This window comes from Lepidothrix coronata, unplaced genomic scaffold, assembly GCF_001604755.1.
Source record: "Lepidothrix coronata isolate B3197 unplaced genomic scaffold, Lepidothrix_coronata-1.0 Scaffold7, whole genome shotgun sequence".
NCBI classification, from domain to species: domain Eukaryota; kingdom Metazoa; phylum Chordata; class Aves; order Passeriformes; family Pipridae; genus Lepidothrix; species Lepidothrix coronata.
This window is the reverse complement of record NW_016690187.1, coordinates 7,080,671-7,100,878: the sequence shown is the minus strand read 5'-3', so window position 1 is coordinate 7,100,878 and position 20,208 is coordinate 7,080,671. Positions and strand designations below refer to the sequence as shown.

General features: G+C 35.4%; 1 protein-coding gene across 1 annotated transcript in view; it reads right to left on the bottom strand.

Moving 5' to 3' along the window:
- The window catches only part of TTN (titin), a 244,207-nt gene that overhangs the window by 147,925 nt on the left and 76,074 nt on the right, over positions 1-20,208 (bottom strand). Inside the window, exons 84-119 of the mRNA XM_017834916.1 lie at positions 19,570-19,851; positions 19,017-19,295; positions 18,625-18,906; positions 18,222-18,500; positions 17,445-17,732; positions 17,025-17,303; positions 16,661-16,939; positions 16,284-16,562; positions 15,557-15,844; positions 15,115-15,402; positions 14,291-14,581; positions 13,287-13,574; positions 12,181-12,273; positions 11,776-12,058; positions 11,342-11,522; positions 10,898-10,987; positions 10,548-10,815; positions 10,189-10,449; positions 9,403-9,612; positions 9,218-9,295; positions 9,077-9,103; positions 8,360-8,407; positions 7,434-7,490; positions 7,222-7,296; positions 6,689-6,943; positions 5,959-6,042; positions 5,371-5,448; positions 4,610-4,678; positions 3,899-3,982; positions 3,596-3,658; positions 3,260-3,325; positions 2,825-2,905; positions 2,194-2,271; positions 1,457-1,534; positions 875-958; positions 462-560 (exon numbers count right to left, since the gene is read on the bottom strand). Of these exons, the coding sequence (XP_017690405.1) occupies positions 462-560; positions 875-958; positions 1,457-1,534; positions 2,194-2,271; positions 2,825-2,905; positions 3,260-3,325; positions 3,596-3,658; positions 3,899-3,982; positions 4,610-4,678; positions 5,371-5,448; positions 5,959-6,042; positions 6,689-6,943; positions 7,222-7,296; positions 7,434-7,490; positions 8,360-8,407; positions 9,077-9,103; positions 9,218-9,295; positions 9,403-9,612; positions 10,189-10,449; positions 10,548-10,815; positions 10,898-10,987; positions 11,342-11,522; positions 11,776-12,058; positions 12,181-12,273; positions 13,287-13,574; positions 14,291-14,581; positions 15,115-15,402; positions 15,557-15,844; positions 16,284-16,562; positions 16,661-16,939; positions 17,025-17,303; positions 17,445-17,732; positions 18,222-18,500; positions 18,625-18,906; positions 19,017-19,295; positions 19,570-19,851 (6,192 nt within the window). The remainder of the gene's footprint in view (positions 1-461; positions 561-874; positions 959-1,456; positions 1,535-2,193; positions 2,272-2,824; positions 2,906-3,259; positions 3,326-3,595; positions 3,659-3,898; positions 3,983-4,609; positions 4,679-5,370; positions 5,449-5,958; positions 6,043-6,688; positions 6,944-7,221; positions 7,297-7,433; positions 7,491-8,359; positions 8,408-9,076; positions 9,104-9,217; positions 9,296-9,402; positions 9,613-10,188; positions 10,450-10,547; positions 10,816-10,897; positions 10,988-11,341; positions 11,523-11,775; positions 12,059-12,180; positions 12,274-13,286; positions 13,575-14,290; positions 14,582-15,114; positions 15,403-15,556; positions 15,845-16,283; positions 16,563-16,660; positions 16,940-17,024; positions 17,304-17,444; positions 17,733-18,221; positions 18,501-18,624; positions 18,907-19,016; positions 19,296-19,569; positions 19,852-20,208) is intronic.

Here is a 20,208-nt window from a genome sequence, read left to right as displayed (position 1 = left end):
TTATGCAGAATTATACTACCTTAAAACAACTGATCTGTCTCCCTTGAGTATGAGAATGTGAACTGAAAGCTGGGGGAAAGCTAATACTGCAGAGGGAAACAATATTGTTATCTGCAGGGCCACAGAGAGCTTTGTATAGAGTATGACAAATGGATGGAGGAGTCTAAACTAAACCATATATCCATGTTTGCTACTACAATTTTATGAGACCCTGATCTGAAGATCACTATATTCCGTGGTAGAGTTTCCACTCCTGTCAATGTGGTGGGATCCTGGCATTCAAGACTGAAATGGTAAATGACACTCAGAAGGCTCTTAGCTGCCTGCAAATCTGTAAAATGTTCAACACAAAACTCATACAAGACAACCAACACAAAATTTTTGTGTATTTTGATCTGGGTGTTAGAACAACAGACTTGCAGACAAAGCTTAAGTTTCTCACTTGTCTGTTTATAGTGTACCTTCAGGTAGTGGGATTTCCTCTGGAATGGCAACAGATAATCTTTCTTCTGTAATAAGTACTCTTTCTTCAAAAGTGGCTTTCTTCTGCAGTTCGGGCACTTTGAAAGATAATAATATTAAATGTATACTTTTCCAGTTCCATTGTGAGAGCAATGTTGCAAAATGCTAAATTTGTTTCCAAAGAATTGCTTAAGGGTACGGAGCACATAACATATAACAGAGATTCAATATTCAGAAAGAACATTTTTATAGGTATTGCACAACATATACAACATAATGTAATGATTCACTATCACTGAATCAGAACAGCAGAATTCACAGGGGAAGCACAAATCAACAACTGATTACAATACAGAACATATAAACATAAGCTGAGAAACAGCATATTCTTGTATTCTGCTGGAAAGCATACCTTTAGGTGGAGGAGCCTCAATTTTTTTAGGAACAGCAGGAGATACTTTCTCTTTAGGGATAGGTTTCTTAGGAACTGCAGGCACTTTAAAAAAGTATTTGCTTTAGAACCTCTGAAGTAAAAACTGGTAAATGCATCATTTAAAAGAAATGTGTTGTTCAAAAAGACTACACATAGACATATTTTGTTTACAAAACAAATTAAATGTTCTAAAGAATACTGTATGTTCTAAAAATACTGTAGTCTAAAGACTACAGTAAATGATATTGTGGTGAACTGTATTGTACCTTTTGCAGGGGGAGCTTCTACTTTAGCAACATATGCAATTTTTTCTTCTGGAGCTGGTTTCTTAGGTACTTCTTGCACTTCAAAGGTATTAATTATAATATTATTAGCTAAAACTAACTGGTGCTTTAAAACTGCATCTATAGCACATTTATCCACAAAACTGACACAAAAGATACATACCTAACATAATTGAAGTACAAATAAAACCAGATTCACTTAACAATAAAAACTAAAATTGCACATAAACAGGATGTTTAAGATAATAAGAAAAGAATGTTATTTATTTAAGTGTACCTTTAGGTGTTGGAGCTTCCTCTCTTTTTAGAACATCAATTTTTTTCTCTGGGGGAGCTTTCTTAGGCACCTCTGGCACTTAAAAAGGATAAAATATAAGATAATTGAATTCTGTATTTCAAAGATTTATTGGAGCATTATAAATTTCATTAATCCATTTATAAGAATATCAAGACATACCATATAACACATTCATACACTTGACATAGAAAGATATAAGACAAGAGCAACATATGTTTGAACAAAAATAAAATCAAACCAGTTGCTCAAAGACTGTCAAATTATTTAAGACTGAATTCTTAACTGAAGAAAGAGCTGCTCAGATATGTTACTTGGCCTTAAAAACTCTCATACGTGCACAGAGAATTATACATAAAAGAGGATTATGCATAAAAACAAACATGATTACATACAGACTAATGGAAAAATAAAATTCAACAGGTAATGTACACTCCATCAGTAAGTATGTCTTCGGCATGCAGATGTTCTCCTTTGGGAACACAAACGTACTTTTTCTTCAGGCACAGGTTTTTTAGCACTTTAGAAACTCTAAAGGTATTAAAATTCTTTTAAGTAATCTTTCTAAGCCTTTTGAATGTCTTAGATGAGAACACACATCCAAGAAAACACACAAAGACTGCACGTATCAGATGCTTATGTTGAGAAATGAATAACAGTTAGGAAAACAGGACAATAGCACTTGACTGGTTAAAGCTCACATTCAAAAGATACTGTACCTTTTGCTGGGGGAGCCACCTCCTTTTTAGCAACAGCAACTTTCTTTTCTGGAACAGGTTTCTTAGGGACTTCAGGCACTTTGGAAACATTGTCAAAGTAAGAGATCTTTAGCTCTCAGAACACTTATACAGATTTCAGTAATCCAAGATTGTTTTATAGAATGAACACAGTGCCTGGACAAGGAGCTGAGCACTGCAACCAACACAATGTACAGCCTTTTGGACATATACAGACTATACAAGAAAGACACTATGATACAGTATAAGACTCCAGTGTCAAAGTCACTGCACTATCCCCTTTTTATGGGACTCTATTGAAGTAAAAACACCCTACCCTTGCCTCCAAAAGCCACACAACCTAAATACAAACAATAAGCACAAAACTGTTAGGAAAGAGAAGGGCTCAAGCTGAGACAAATTCCAGTTGTAAGTTGTTATAGCACAACTGAAAAAGCGAAAATGGGCAATGGAGACAATGCCAAATCAAATAATGCATATGGAGGTAATACAAAAGCACACAAAGAGAGTAAATTCATAAGATATTCAAGAAAACATGAAATATAATACAATGAAAGACAATTTGTTTGAGTTTTGATTTTTTTCTTTTTTTTTACTAGGGCAGTAGAAATACCTTTAGCCGATGGAGCTTCTGTTTTAGGGACAGGAATAGGCTTTCTTTCTTCTGGAACACGCCTCTTTGGTACCTCAGGCACTTTAAAGAGAGAGGTGGTGATCATTTAGGAGATAGTTCAAATACTTGGTAAATCACAGTAGGCTGCTTTCAACATGGTGTATAAGCAAACAATCTATATCAAAAATTATGCTGTTTTATCAAACATATACAATATACTCGTCTCAAAAAAGCTATTAAAAGAATTATTTAAAGCAGTGTTGAAGAATAATAAGATTCAGAAATGCAGTAGGGCTTGAACTTTGGAGAGTAGAGCCATAGAGAAATGAAAAGATCTCAGTTATTTTATGCTATCCTCTGGTAAACAGTATAAGAGACAGATAAAGTGAAAGTTCAGAAAAATGGGGCGCACAATGATGCAAAGACTTTATTCACCTTCAACATGAGGGATCTCCAGTTCTGTAGAAATGACTTCTTCCTCCTCCTCAACTTCCCTTTGTGCTATAATAGGAATTTTAAAGATATTAAATTTTGAGATAAGTAATATCAATATCCACAGTAAATCTGAAAAACTTGAGGAAGATATTATGTGTGTCCAGTACACAATGGTCACTGAAACATGTATGCTAATACGTAAAAAAATTTAATACCGAAAATCAGCAGCAAATCTCACAATGAATTTGATTCAAATTCAAACAAACAAACAAAGAAACAAACAAACAAACAAATAAACTCAAATATTGTTTAGCCTCACATCCTTAATCAATCTACCTTCAATTGGGTAAACAGCTTCATAGAATCTTTCTTCAACTGTTTTCTCATGCTCTGGTGGCTCTTCAAAGAAAAGCATTTAAACAATATTAAGATAAAATAGTTGAAATGTTGCCATCTATTAGGTTAAAGAAAACTAAGGCTACATCACACAATGAACAAAAAGAAGCAAGGCATACTGAAAGACAAATATACGATGTGTCTAAATATGTAATTTGCCATACATAAAAATAGATCAAAAGAAAGTCTAGTAGGATTGATTGGTTTTGATTTGGGTTCACAGATTTTGGGTTTTGTACATACCTGTAACATATGAATACTCTTCTTCTCTGTGGACAGAAACTGACATCTTTTCTTCTGAAACAGTCCATGTTTCTACTGTCGGTACTTTAAAGATAGGATTTTGTTTTAGTATTTTCTATTCTAGATCCAGATTAGTGGTAGTCAGCATGTGAGTTTTTATCAAATCTTTATCTGTATTGCACATTAAAGTACTAGACATATTTAGACAGTCAGTATTCATATTCTAAAATACTGAACACAAAACAAGCACACAAATATAATATTTAGTATTTGTTAAAGACTACTGACACAGACACCTTTAACCCAAACATTTGAAAACAAATGCATGCACAGGCTTTTGGAAATAGTACATCAAAAGAATTCCAAAGGCAGTTCTTCAAAGATATTTTTGGTAACTTGGACACAATTATGCTTATTATGTAAGGATGGGCCAGCAGGCAGAACAGATGAAGAAAAAGCTAAATCATACTGGAATATTCTGTAGGCTGCTTAAACATGAAGCAAAAATCTAGCCACAAACATGTTAAAAGCAGACTTTATCAAAGACTAAAGCATGGTACACATACTATTTAAACACTGAGAGTAGTTACCGTGTGACTAGTACAATAGATCCACATACATACACACAGGCCCACATATTGACAAGATGCACAGAAACACACAGGATGCTGGAAAAAATGTAAACTGTAATGGAGAGATGCTGATCTGTACCTTCCTTTTTCATAACTTTTTCCTCAATGACCATTGGTGTAGGTTTTGGTGGTACAACTTTCTTGGTAACTGTTGGCATCAGAATTTTGTTATTCAGTCAAATATTTATCAAAGAGATTAAAATAATTCTACAGCTATCTAGCAGTAATATTGAAAATACAATAAAAAAGACAAAAAGAAGCTAACTCAGTAGCTAGGTCAGGCATCTTGGAACCACACAAAGCAGCAAAAGGAATGTGATTTTTCATTTTATTGTTACTGTCAAAAGGGGCTAGGTAACTCAGGACATTTCGCACACAGGTCATTTCCTGACATGTATTGAATTGCAGCTGATAGAATCTTGCTGCAGAATGGGAAATGCTATAAAAAAGGAAGTAGCTGCTGAGAGAATAAGGGTAAATCTTTATTTCATAACCAGACAATTAACCAAGATATCCTGGTAGATGGGTCAAGATGGAAATCTCAGCAAGATGGGAATTTCCCCTTTTCAGCTTAGAGACACACTATTTCACCCAGTGCAATTTTACACTCACTTCCTTTGTTAAAGGATTGGTAGTTAGCATTTGCATTTAGTATTTCCCCCTAAAAAGCTTTTAATCTTATTCTAAAGAATTAAGCAGAAGCTTTTATTAGATTTTTCAAAGACTGAAAAATTGATCAGACCCTTGTTAAGTAAAGATAAAGGGTATGCAGATCAGCTAAGTAACAATAGCCACTACTTTAATATAAAGATGACATTAAGGTAATTAAACAGTAGTTACCCTCAGCTCGTTTGACTTTTTCTTCTGTAACCCTCTGAGTGGTCATCTCCACTTTTTCATCGACAGGCTTCTTGACAACTGCAAGTAATTCAGGCAGATTTATTTTTTAAATAATCTTGCAAATTATTTTCCTGACACAAACCAGGTAGAGTTGGCTCTTTTCATGTTTAGGATGCTATAAAGTTTGTGTATCCTGTGCACTGTTCAGTGCCCATCCTCCCCTGAGAGACATGCAGTGATCTAAATGGAGGACAATTCTCAGATGTGCAGCATTTCCAGGCTCAATAGTTACACCCACACCCAAGGCTCATAAACAGTGAGAAGGAAGGATAACTGAAGCTCAGTTTGGTTTTGCCATCAGTTCTTAGTTTGCTTCAACCACCATTGAGCAGAGAGCTTAGCTTTATAAGGTGGGAGAAGAGGAAGGATTGCCATGACCCTTGCTCATGTTACCCTTGCTCATGTCCAACACAAAGAGAATTTTCTCCCTCCCAAGGAAATGTGAATAACCAGCATAATTCACCTTGAAAGAGATGCATAAGAGATGTTAATCTGCATGTTCTTGTTATTTTTGCAGGAAACTCATACCTTTTTGAACTGTTACTTCCTTCTTTTCAGCTGTAATTGCTGGTGGTTTTCGCTCAGGCACAGGTTTCTTAGGAACTTCAACCACTTAAAAAAAACAATAAAATCACTTAATGATAAAAAATGTGTTGCCTAAAGGCTCTATAGACAGGAAGGTATTAGTTATGACATTATAATTTTAAGAATTTGAAAAACAGAGTTTTGGAGATCCAATTGTTGCAGTAAAATGTTTTGCTTATTTCCAAGTTTGATGGTTTCTCATTAGATCCAAATTCTGTTCCCAGAGAAATACATGTTACTAATACCTAAGACAGTTACGCCATGCAAGAAATTTTGAAATATAGTCACTAACATAAAGCATTTTTGGGAAATTTTTAACATAAATTAAATTTATCTAGAACACATGAAAATGATAGAAGAAACATCCAAACAGCTAAAAATGACACATATCATTATAAACTATTGTCTCATATTAGGTTTTTAAGACCTGCAAAGTCCATTGGCAATCACATTATAAAGTATTATAATGTGTCCATTTTTATCTGCATATACATCTTGCTGTACCAGGGTCCTTGGCTTATCATCAAGTGTCAGTTAAAATTTGTCAGCATATTATGGTTCCAGTTATTGTAACAAAAAAAAAATTAAAAAGGTTGCTTGGTTCAAAATATTGATGTCACAAGATTAAATATGACAAAAGAGAAAAAACAAAATAGTATGATAATTAAAATACCTTCTTCATGAATGACTCTTTTTTCTTCATAAGTCACTTCTCTTTTCTCATAAGTTTCTTCCCATTCCTCTTCCCCTTCATCGTAGCCTTCTTCCTTGACATAATAATCATGGTCTTCACCATAATCTTCTTCCCATTCTTCATAAGTTTCTTTAGGCATTTCATATATTTCCTTCTTTTCTTCATGTATCTCTTCTCTCCTTGCCATAGATGTTATTTTGACCTCTTTGGGCTTCTCTGGCAGCACCTCAGGAACTTAAAAAAAAAAAAAATAAATTGATTATTCATATCATAGCCTGGAATTTGCAAGGCATGGATGTTCACACTTAATGAAATTATTTCACCTTCACAAACAGTTTAAGGGACTATTTTTTTAAGCAGTCTTAATCAGCTTGGATTTTAAATATGTGTTTTTAACATAAAGACAAAAATCAAACAATTTTGTTTGATTCAAGGTACTGCAAAACAAAACACTTTGTTTCCACCAGGTAATTCTACTATTTTTAAAACAGTTAAAAAGAAGAAAAAGTTACCTTTAGGTGGTGGGACTTCTTCAGGAACTTTTTTAACCACCTTTTGTGGGACTTTCTTTAGTGGAACCTTTTTTTCTGCTTAAGAATAAAATATTTATTAAAAAATTTAATTAAAAATAAATTAAACAATCCCCTCAAAAACCAAACAAAAAACCAAAGCCCAACAGTCATGAAACATGTACACACTGTTCAAATACTGTAAGTATTCTGACCTGGCTTTTTCTTCTCTGGAGGTGGAACAAGAGGCAGAAGAATAGGAATAGGGGCAGCTTGTAGGAAAAATGAAATATTTAGAACATAATTTCAGTATGATATGAAAAAAGTTGATTATGAAAAAAAATCCTGGTTTGGAAAAATGGATTATATGATTTTATTGCAGCTACAGAGTAAGAGCAAACACAGTGCTCATTTTCACAGTCTACAGTAGCTGAATAAATTTATTTTGAGTGGAAATTCCTGTTCTACCCATATTTGAACCCTGAACCTTCTCAGTTTTATTTTCTTTGCTGCCATCACTCTCCTATCATTGCTGATAGCAATTCATCTAAATATGAAATCTTTCCCCTCCTGCTGCCCCTGCAAACTTTTACCAAATTATCCAGGAAATAAACCCAAGAAGATTGAGCTTCTAAGATTCGTAGTAAGCTAGTGAATATAACAGAAGTATAAATAATGTTTGTAGTCTGTAGTCCAATACCAGAGCCCAAGGAGAGACCATTTGCAATATATGTGCAATCCATTGTATGGTTCTAAAAGATTATTTTTTTTTAGAGGGTAGTAATTTAGACAGCTTGTTTAGAAGATATTTCTGTGGCAAAAAGAAGAGATGAAAATAAAAAATTATCAGAGAGGAAGATGGAAGTAAAAGGACGATCAAATGAACAACAGACTGATAGGAAAACATGATGGAAGGACTAACTCTTTTTAAGAAAAAAGGCTTCATTCCTACCACTACTTGTGTAGAGTTTTCACCTTCCACACAGCAAAGAAGCCTACCCAAGCCGTCTTGCCCATATTGTATTTGCACAAGAACAATTATCCAGATCTTATCACTGAGCTGTCTAAGATTTTTCTCTGAGGTTCCCACTGGCCTTCTGCTTCAGTGCAGATATAGAACAAGTACGGTTTATTGCCCTACCTTCAGCTGGTTTTTGAGGTGGAACTGCAACCTTAGCATCAGGAACATCTAGAAAATCAAAATGTTTAATTGACTTAATAAATACTACTAATAAAAATATTCAGTATGCTCTCCCCAAGAATAATAGCTCACGGTGCTTTAATTTTTTTTGTGTAACATACAAGGATTGTAGCTTGCTCCTCAAGAATAAGCTAGTCAACCAACAGATAACTAGTCATATTAACCTCTTCTGGAAAGACTGGATGATGTTACATTTTATTTCTAAATAATGCTTGCAACATTTGGAGTAGGTTCTTAGGAACATGCAAAAAAGAAAATCATTATATTTCATAAGATGATTGCTACTGATTTTGCCTTCTTGGTTGTTTTTTCTCAGTTGTGTAGAGGACATCATATCTATTAATTGGTACCTCTTCGTTGTTCTGTTCCTTAGCAATTCAAACAAAAATAAACTTCGGTGTTTTAGAGAATGTGGCATCCTATATTGTCCCTATTAATGTCACTGATGATGGAGTTATCACAGTATTCATTGCACCTAGTTATGAGAATAAATAGTTCCACATGTCTGTGGATGAGGAATATTTTTTCAGGGAAGAGGTTTTACTTACTATAACCAGGAAAAAAAGATTTGAAAATAAAAAATAAAGCAGATCAATGCACTAAATCTATGACAGAGTATAGACATGATCTTGTGCCAGTCTTGCTCATGAACTTTACCTGGTGGCTTCAGCTCCAGTTTGATTTCTGCAAAAGAATATTAGATTTCTTTTAGGACTATTGATTTTTCTGGAATCATGTTTCAAACAAACAAATCTGCACATGGGTATGATCACAAATTTGTTTAGAAAAGTTGCTAACCTTTGGTTACCAGATAGAGCTCTGCAGTGCTTCTTGCTTCTCCTCTTGGTTCAAGACGAGCAATTACAGAATATACACCTGCAGCAGCCAAGAATGTTGGTATTTATATGCTTCTGTCATTCAAAACCAGACAACAAAATCAGATAAAACAATGGCACTAGCACAGATTTTCCATGCATATTTACCTTCATCTTCTGCATTAACATTGTGAATAGTCATATAATGACAACGACCTTCACTTCTGAAGCTGTACTTGGGACTCTCTCTCAGTTCAGTGGGGCCTTTATACCATGTCACAACTGCATCATCAAAGGACACCTCGCACTCAAAGGTTGCAGACTGGTGTTCACTCACAACAATGTTCTGTATGCTCTTCGTGAACTGAATTGGTTCCGCTGGTTTTAGAAACAAAAAATACATCAACTGTTATTCCTCACCACGCCATTTACCTTTGCTAATTCCTTCTCATTTTTTTATCATAACAGCTAAATTATAATGAGGTAATAACAACAGATCTTGAGCAAGTAGAGTAAGAAAAAGGCATTCCATCTTCTATGAAGTCTTATATATAAGAATGAAGATTAGAAGACATAAGAACACAACTATAACAAGATTGCTATGCAGATACATTATGTAAGAGTAGCCATCAAGGAAATTAAAGATAAAGAATAATTAAGAAAGAAAGTCCAAGGAAAATATAAGAGTATCAAAGAAAACAGAAGCTAGTATGACTCAGATTGTTTGCAGGCCAGGGAACAATATTAATGATGGTTTAGTCAAAAAAACTAATGTACCCAAGTATTTCACATCCTGTCTAAAGAGAAAGGACAGTAAAATTTGTTATTTAGTCCATTTCTAAGTTTGGGAACATGTCTTTCAGAAATTATTTTTATTTTCATTTGTTCTGCTAATGGAACCTCCAGAAATTGTCTATTGCTGTTGTAATAAAGAGATTCTATATATTTACAAACCTTCAATGGCCAGATCTGCTGTTGTTTCTAGACTGTCAAGCTTGCAGGTATACTGTCCTTCGTCTTCTGTTCTAACATCCTTGATGATGAGTTTGTGTACTTTGTCAGAGACTTGCGTTGAATATCTCCCTCCTATCTTAATAGGTCTCCCATTTCTATACCACTGAGACTTGGCATTTGGGATAGAGAACTGACAAGTCAGTGTGCATGTTTTTCCTTCCTTGAAAGTAGTGTCATGAAGATGCCGTTCAACTGCAGGTTCTATTAGCATGTTAAAACATACATTTTAAGCAGAGATCAGAGAGTGGAATAAATAAAATGTAAATTAATTCAAATACATACTTCAAAAGTACACTTACCAATCACAGTTAGCCTGGCACTGGCAATGTGTGGTCCGCACACTATTCTGAAATTTCCCTGATCCTCAGGCTGACAGTTCCTAATTCTCAGTATGTGGCGATCACCTTCAATTCTAATTTCATATTTGTCATTGGAGTCCAGTTTCTGGGTTCCCTTGTACCATGTAAGTTTAATTTCTGGATAGTTAATTTTAATCTCACATTCAAAGATAGCATCCTCATCTGCTAAAACCGTCTGATTTTCAATGTCTCTGACCAGAGTAATAGGCTGAAAAATATTAGTTTAAATTAGTTTCAAGTTCCCTGCTACGGGTTTGAATATTTCACAAATTAGTCCAAAAACATATTACCTCTGTTTGTGAGAGTCGTTGCTGAATAAAAGCTACAAGTTCATCAAACTCCTGATCTTCCCTTTGAGCTTTTTCTGTGAGCTCAATTTCCTATAAAATGCAGAATATACTCAAAGATTAAAGGATACTAAATGTCAAGCTGTCATGTTTATCCAACATAGAATTAATTCCTACATGAAATTTTCTGTAACTGTACTGTAACTAGCATATCTTCCCATCTTAACAATTGCAATGAAGTTGTGAAGACAGAGTTTACTTAACCAGAAGGCCCATTTATTCTTCTTGGATTTGAACATGCAAGAAATTGAGAACTGTCAGTAAAAGAACTGAAGAGGAACCAGAAATTCCTGCACACTTCCTAACTGCAGAGTATAGACACCAAGTCTGTTCAAGTAACCATGTTACCCCTAAGAAAGCCAAAGCTGCAGTCACACTGTATCTTACCAATCTATGGCTTTCTTCTGCTTGAGTTTGCTTTAGTAACTCAAAGGCTTGCAGGAGGCCACGGAAATCTGTAATTCCATACATGCGAGCGTATTTCTCATATTCTTTGGGATCTACATTTTTGAGAAGTTCCAAGATATCAATAGGTTGCTCTTCCTCTTCTTTCTTTTTTGTTGGAGTGCTATGCAAATCAATAACATAAGTTAAATATACAGCATTTCATTCCTAGAAAGCTGTTTGATGAGAAATTTCATTGCCTTAGAACTGCCTTGTGCACTGGAATCCTTCGGTTTAGTCTAGTCAGGTGCTTCTATTTTTAGTACAGTTCTTAATATTTAATTAATATTTTAAAATTATATCTTGTTCTGAGATGTACAAGAAAAAAGTTTCTTCTGTGTTGATAGCAAATTAATCTATAAAAACTTTCAATATACCTTTTTAGTTTTGCCCTGAGATCTCCTTCAACAACTTCTTTCTTTCTTTCTTCTACTTGTAGGTTTACACTCCTCTCAATTTCACCATGTTGGTTAAAAGCTACACATTTGTACATGCCAGAATCAGTTTTTATTGTGTCCTTTATTTCTAGTTTGGCTTCATCTCCTCTCTGCTGGATTATAATGCGGCCTCCCTGGTTGAGTTGCCTCCATTTTCCCTTCATCCATTTAACATTTGGAATTGGATCTCCTCCAACTTTTGCCATAAATGTTGCAACGGTCTCTGCAGAAAGATGCAAATGAGGAAGCTAAGTCTTTCCACCTCCTTATGACAGAGGGACATAATCTCAAACAAAAGGCGTAGGAAAATAGAAGACAAGGTACTGTTTTGAAAAGGGTTCTTACTTTCCATGACTTTGATACTCTGAGGCTCTGACACAAAATAAAGTTTGCCTTCCACTTCTGCTTTCTTAGCTGCTGGTGCAGCTGCTGGTTTTTCTAAAAAAACAGAGTCAAATAGTTACAACAGATGGTTTCATGTAATAGTTTATGTTCATGTGTGATGATGCTTCTGAAGGAATTGTAAGAAAAGGAATTAATTCCTGAGATGGAACAAAATACTATGCGAGTGATAACAATGTAAAATACTTGAATATTGTTTTAATCAACTTGTATTTTACTTTCAATTGTATTTTACAGATGAGATTGAACACTGTGGATCACATATTGAGCTGTTCATTAACTTCAGTCAGGTAATTTTACTCTACATGGTTGCAAATTTATAGATGATATGCAAATAAGAAGCCTTGTTCTCCAAAATGGATTAGTTTTTAGTGAGATATTCTCTTTTCAGTCTGTTTCTGGATATTACACTGTAAGAGTTACTTGCATATTTTTATTGGTGATCTGTTAGATTCTTTTTTTTTCATTTATGTAATTCTTAGCCTTGTGGCTACCTGTGTAGTGAAAAAGATACTGTTTGTACATACTACTGAACGTCTGTATCTTTTATGCAATGGTAAGGCAAGATCTACTAGGAAGGACAGTATTTATCTTCAGCTAAAAAAATTAAAATTTCAGAGTTGTAACAGTCTTGAAACAACTAGCCTCCAAGGCCATATGCTCAATTGAATTCCTTCTATACTTTCCTTTAATAAACACCACTGTTCAGATCCTTTCCATAAAATATGCATCTCCAAGTAATTTCACTCATTTAGCTTTCATTTTTTCTTAAATTTGGTGTTTAGATTTAGAAACTAAATTCTTCTTTGTAAGAATATATTGCTGATCTGACACTGATCTCCCACTATTTATGTCACTAATTGATATAAATTATTGTTAAATATACTATTCTACCAGATTGTACAGTTTTACAAATAACTAAATAATAAAAGTAGTTTGTTATAAGATTATTGAGAATATTAACTTTTTTGTTCCACAGAAAACAAAGTGGGATAGAATTTTTGTTGATATTTCCATTTTATGCCTTGATTTTCTCCATGTTACTATACCTTTAACTGTCACTTTAGATTTGCAAGTGTCAGTGCCAGCTGCATTCGAAGCTTTGCATACATATTCTCCTGAATCGGATTTGGTAACTGCAGCAAGTTCTAGAAGAGCTACTCCATTAACAAAGCTGAAGTTGCATCTGTCTGAAGCTCTTATTTCTCTCCCTGCTTTCAGCCACTGAATCCGGATTGGCTGTGATCCTTGGACATGACAGCTAAGCTGGATCGTATCACCTTCCTCTCCTGCTGCTGACTGAAGAGGCTGGTCAAAAACTGGAGGTTTTTTAGGTTCTGGAATATGAAAACGCTTGAGTGAATACTTGGGAAAGTATGATCAAGAATATAAGAGAAAGATAAATACATGTGATTCTCAAGGACACAATGGCAAGGAATGGAGAAGGATAAATAGAAGTCTGAGAATGTCAATCATAATGTTAGAAAATGGAATAAATATCAAGAGAGCATGAGAGCATGTTTCCCATACAAACATGCTAGAAATATCTTTGTCCACTCAGTAAGATTCTTTACATGTAAAAAATAGTATAAGAATTAAAGCGCAAATTAGGCTGCAAAACTATAGAAGAATCTTTAAAGAAAAAAACCATGCAAATCTACTGCAAGACTATTATGATGAAGTGTCATGCTGCCGCAACTCACTATCAGCCCTGCCTACACGTAGATGTAATTGCACAACCCCCCTGTTATTCCATGAAAAAAGAATGAATAAAAATTCAATAAAAACATTACAAAGATTTCAATATTCACATTAAATCAGCAATAGCAAATAGTGAAAAAGAAGCTTATTCCTAAAAAATAATGGGTTTTTAAATCATAAAATAAAAGAATTTCTTGATTTTGTGTTTTAACTAAGTTTTATCACATCCATCTCAGGACAAATTACTGCTGTTAAGGTAAGTATAACCAGCCCATAAGAGAGAACCTATATATTTGCAGCTCAATAAAATAAAGAAAAGTAAGAAGTAAAGAAAAATAAGACTTCAACCAACCTCTGATAACAACAGAAGATGTACTCAACACACTTCCTGCTTCATTGGACACTTTACAGGTATATAAACCAGCATCTGATTGCTCTACGACCTTTATATGCAAAAGCAAGTTATTGTTTTTGAAAGATATTTCACAGTGAGCACTTGAATGGACTTCCTGATTGTTTTTATACCAAGCAACAGTCAAAGGCTGAGAGCCAGAAACACGACCCTCAAGTTTAAGTTCATTCCCTTCTGTTTCTTCTATGGCTTCAGACAGTTTCTTAGTAAAAGTAGGAGGAGTTTTTCGTTCTGTAAAAAAAAAAGAATAAATTCCATGAATCTAACTTGAGATGAAAAGTTCTAAGGAAAATGTTTCAAGAAAAATTTGAACATTGTGAAATTATTTGCTCACATTTAAACAGGATATAATTTTAAAGGGAAATTATGCTAAGATAAACAACAGCTGTCTTGCTTTTACAGTCACTGTCATAGTTGATTTTCCTACTTGAAAAAAAATTCTCTTATACTGATTTAAGCCAAACACCATTTAAAAAACGCCAAGAGTTTTGTCAAGTTGTTAAGAAAGAAATAGGCCAAAGCCTGCAAAAAAGAAGTAGGCCAGAGGCTATAAAGAAAGTAGGCCAAATAAAATATTTCATTTCTCTTCCCACTGTTGTTAGTGACCCTTCCTAATTCCCTTAAAACACCCATAAGTATCTCCACATAGGTACTTTAGGCTACATCTAAAAAGTTTTCTCAAAGTTATCTAGCAGTAATAAGGCTAACGTCCTTTTTAATTGAAGGAAGAAAAATGTACACATAATGTATTATCTATTCAGTACCTTTAACAGTCAGTTGAGCTGTGCAAGAGTCCTTTCCAACTTCATTGCTAGCATAGCATGTATATACTCCAGAATCTCCCCTGTCAACTCTCAAGATGGTCAAATGGGCTGTATTGTCTACATAACTGATCTGATAATTTCTTCCTGTTCTAATCTCTTGGTCATCTTTTGCCCAAGTGACTCTAATAGGTTGTGTTCCAGAAACGTGACACTCAAAGTCAGCACTTTCTCCAATAATACCATCCACAGGTGTAAGTGGGATGTCAAAGAATGGAGGAGTCTTCCCTTCTGAAGAGTGAAAAAAATAAAAAAGCATCACTTTAAAATCTTGATTTACTTTAAATCTCTGTGAAATAAGCATCTTTTGTACAATACTAAATTCATATATAAAGCAAAACTTAGTTTTGAGATACTTCCATTAAATATTTCACAGCCTACCAACCTGTAAGGATAAGCCTGCCACTAGAAGAAGCAGTCCCAATAGCATTGGTAGCTGTGCAGGTATATTGCCCAATAAGGCTCCTATCGGTCTTCAAAATCTGGAGAGTTGCTACATTATCTACGAAGGATGTGTGAACATTGTAGTCCTCTTTTACACGTGCACCGTCTTTAAACCAAGATACTTCGATGGGTTCTGAACCAGCAATGCCACAATCAAACATAACTGGTAAGCCAACAGTTTCATGAACATCTCTTAATTTTCGTGTAAAAGAAGGAGGAAGTTTACGCTCTGTAAGAAAACAGGTATTGTACAGTGAGGTCTTTCAGAAGACATGCAAAATGTTATTCAGCATATAATTTATTTGGAACCTGATGTGAAAAGAGCCCTGTGCGTACGATTGCAGGAAAATATATAACCATTCCGCCCTCAGTTACATCCAGTGAGCCTATTTAATCTTCAGGACTTCTAATGGTGGAAACAATCAAAGAAATATCCTCAGTAGGGAAAGAAGATGGAAGCTTGTAACACTACAGAAGAGCTGTGGTGACACTTTTCAATTAGCTTTACTGGCAGGCCTTTGTTAGTAGAAGACAGTGCCAAGAGTATCTTATACATCAAGAAAGAGTAAAGTGTTTTACAAGGAAGAGGTAATCTTTGTTTTTCAAAACAGCAAAGCATACTTAGAAAAAATAGGTCATATTCTTATTTTTAAAATTGAAATATTCACCTTGAACCATGAGCAAAGATGAAGAAGCAGCCTCCCCAACAGTGTTTTCTACTTTGCAGATGTACTCCCCACTGTCACTACTGTCTACCTGGCTGAAAACCAGAGTAGCAATTTGGTTCTTAAAGTGCATTTTCATAGTAGCAGTTCCTCTCAGCTTTGTATCGCCTTTGTACCACGATACAATCATTTCTGGTGTTCCAGCAACCTGGCACTGTAAGGATGCAGAATCCCCAACAATCACCTGCACTGGCTCCAAGGGTGTAATGAAGTAAGGGGGTTCTGAAGGACAAAGAAACACCATTAGCATAAAAAGATATTGCACAATGAGCGTTAGGAGTTCAAATAACACTCGATGGAGTGACGGTGTCTTAACGCACCTAGTATTGTGATTGCACCATGACAATTATCTTTCCCAGAATCATTTTCGATATGACAAGAATATTGCCCCTGATCTTCTAGTTTACTGCTAGGGATTTCCAGTATGGCAGATGTTTCTGTAGTGGTGATGCTACACTTTTCAGAGGGCATTATGTTAACTCCATTTTTCTTCCATGTCACTGAAATCGGTGGAGTACCCGTATATGTGCATTCCAAGATTAAAGTTTTCCCTTTCTCTACACTTAAATCATTCACCTTCTTCACAAATTTGGCTGGTTCTATAATGAACAATGAGAAGAAAACAAATTAAATAAAGCCAAAAGATCATATTTATAAGTATAAGAAGCAGTAGTCTGGACAAACCTTTGACAAAAAGATGTGTAGTGCAAGAAATTTTTCCTGCCTCATTAGAGACCTGGCAAGTGTAATCTCCACTCTCAAGAGGATTTACATCAAAGAGCTCCAGTTCTGCAACTGAATCTTGCAAGGTGATATTGCATCTGTGTCCTGGTACTAGTTCAACACTGCCTCTGAACCATTTAACTTCCAGTGGAGAGGAACCTTTTATGATACTAGTAAAGGTTATGTTTGCCCCAGATAAAACATCCAGTGGTTCGGGTTTCTTCACAAAAGATGGTGGTTCTAAGCACACAAATAGAAAAGAAGTACATTTGAACTTCTTTCGAAGAGCACAGTAATGAGAAATATGCAACAAAGAAAAAAATGAAGTTTTTCTGAAAATAAATTTGTGCCCTCTGACTTTGGCTTTTTATTGATACTGACCTCTAACACTCAAAAATGCGCTGCATTCATCAGACCCTGCTACATTAGTAGCTGTGCACAAATAAGTTCCCATATCAGATTCCTGAAGTCCATTCACTTTCAGAGAACAGGTATTGTCTGTAAGGGTAGCCTGATACTTGTCTCCACTGGTAATCTCTTGTCCATCATGAAACCAGGAAACCAGAATAGGTGGTGACCCATAAACTTTGCACTCCAGTACAGCAGAAGAACCCAGCTGACCGAATGTTTCTTTCAGTTTTCTTGTGAAAGAAGGAGGTATAATACGATCTGCATTTGTTTAAAAAAAAATTTAAAAATTACCATACAGGGTCTTAAAATGCAGAAAGTTCTCCATGCGTAAAAAAATGAATGACCTTTCTTTTACTGTATCTGTGTTAACATTCTGCTGCTAAGCACCCAAGTATTTGAAAAATAGATAGCTGATTGTTAAGGATATGCTAGAGCTTTCATCCAAAATTTTTGAGGGACACCTTTTACTTTTGCTGTTCTGTTTCATAAGCAACAATATTGCACCAGCTGTCCAAGAAGACATGTAGATTAAAGCTGAAGAAATCAAGTTCTTTCAATAACTCCTGCCCCTCAGAGGTTAAGTAGGCATCTATTATTGAAGCCTGTCAAAGTAGCATGCCAAGTACTCCTAAGATTACACAAGCAACGAGTTTCTTAGGTTGCCAGTCACAACAATCACTTTGCCATCTGAAGGCTTTGTAAAAGAACTAAAGGATCATATGTACTCAAAAAGAGTAGTCAACTAACCTGAAACATGCACTGAAGCTGTGCAGCTGCTTTTACCAACACTGTTTTTCACCTCAAAAGTATATTCTCCACTGTCTTCTAGTGTTGCATTGAGGATCTTAAGCCCAGATACTTTGTTGAAGAAACTGATTTTATATTTATGGTCAGTGGACAGCTCATTACCATCCTTAAACCACCTAGCAGTAAGCTCTGGTGTGCCATCTACTGTGCATTCCAGAGTACAAGAGTCTCCCGCTGTAACTTTGACTGGGCCTGGCTTCTCTACAATGACTGCAGGTTCTGCAATGAAATGCAAGTCAGAAAAATTTTTAAATCAACAATGCAATAGTTGTTATCATTATAATTAACATTTAAATTTTAAAGAATCTTAAAACACATTGTGTTTTTATTGCATGCTACCAACCTAGCACTTTCACCGTGGCAAAGCATTCCTGAACTCCAGCATCATTTTTTATCTGACAAATATATTTCCCAGCATTGGTTGGTTCTGCATTTCCAATCTGCATAGTTGCAATGTTTTCTGAATAGGAGATCCAAAGATTATCACTTTCTCTAATGATTTCCCCTTTGTCTTTTAACCACAGAACAGAAATGGGCTGTGATCCTTTTACTTCGGCCTGCAGTTCAATCGACTCCCCAACTACGACAGTGAGATCACTCAGCTTCTTCACAAATGTTGGTGGTGCTATTTAAGAGAAGATATTTAACAGTAAAAAAACACGCCAGGAGCGGAAAAGTAGGAGGAGAACGACAGGAACAAAGAAATGTCAAGAAGGTGCCAGTCTTTGTACAAACCTCTTAGTGTTACAGAGCCAATGCAGGTGTCACTTCCGACATCATTTACAGCTTTACAGTGATATTCACCAACATCTGCAGTATCCACACTAAGAATGTGAATACTAGCTGAGTAGTTCTCAGACATGACCTTATACTTCTTGCTGCTCCGAATTTCTCGTTTGTCTTTGTACCATGAAATCTGGAACGGAGGAGTGCCCTGAAGCTCACATTCCAGGTGAATATCAGACCCTTTCAAGGTCTGGACTGGATGGGGCTTCTTGGTAAAAATGGGGGGTGCTGGGAGAAAAAAAAGAAAAGAATTATAGTTTATGTTATTTGAGCAAAGTAGATTAAAGAGGACAGATGATTCAAGGAGCCATTCTGATGCCGAATAGTAAAGATAAACAATGGATAAGAAAGACCTCCCACAGAGATCAGAAACAAGCAAGAGATTTGCCATCTAGTCAGACAGGTTTTGGCTTCCCTGACAAAAGAAAGTGGGATTTAAGAGTTTTTCGACAAAGAAGGACTTTTACCGCTAGAAATGGAAGGAAAGAACTGAGGTTCTGACCTTTTACTCTCAGTGAAGTACTGGTGCTTGCACTACCCGCTGGATTCTGAGCTTCACACGTGTAGTCACCGCTGTCTTCAACACTGAGGTTGTGCATTTCAATGACTGCCACTGAATCATCAAAGGACATTCTGTATTTTTCACTGGGATGAATCTCAGTTTCACCCTTGTACCAGGTGACTTTGATTTCTGGAGATCCACCTACTTTGCATTCATACTTAATGGAATCGTGCTGTTTCACAAGTTTTGAGGAGTCTAGTTTCTTAATAAACCTTGGTGGTTCTGGAAAGCCAAAAAGGGGAAATGATGCTTTAAACTTCACTGATTCTTTGAATAAGCAGGGAGATAAGCAACAAAAACTGTAAACTTTAGGGATTTAGGGGAAAAATCTGATTTTGCAATGGTTATGGATTTTTTTAGATGATTTTTAGTTGGTCCAAAATCTCGATTAAGAAGCAAACAAGTTCTCTATATGCATTTCAGTTAGTTTCTCCTTTATTGACCCACTGTACCTCTCCTTGTATGTATTCAGTACTTATTCTTTAAGAAATATCCTCTTGTAATACATGACCAATCAAAATGGGGAATGCAAGAATCCAACTGTTCAGCCAAGCAACATTAGTAAAAGCATTTCTGTTA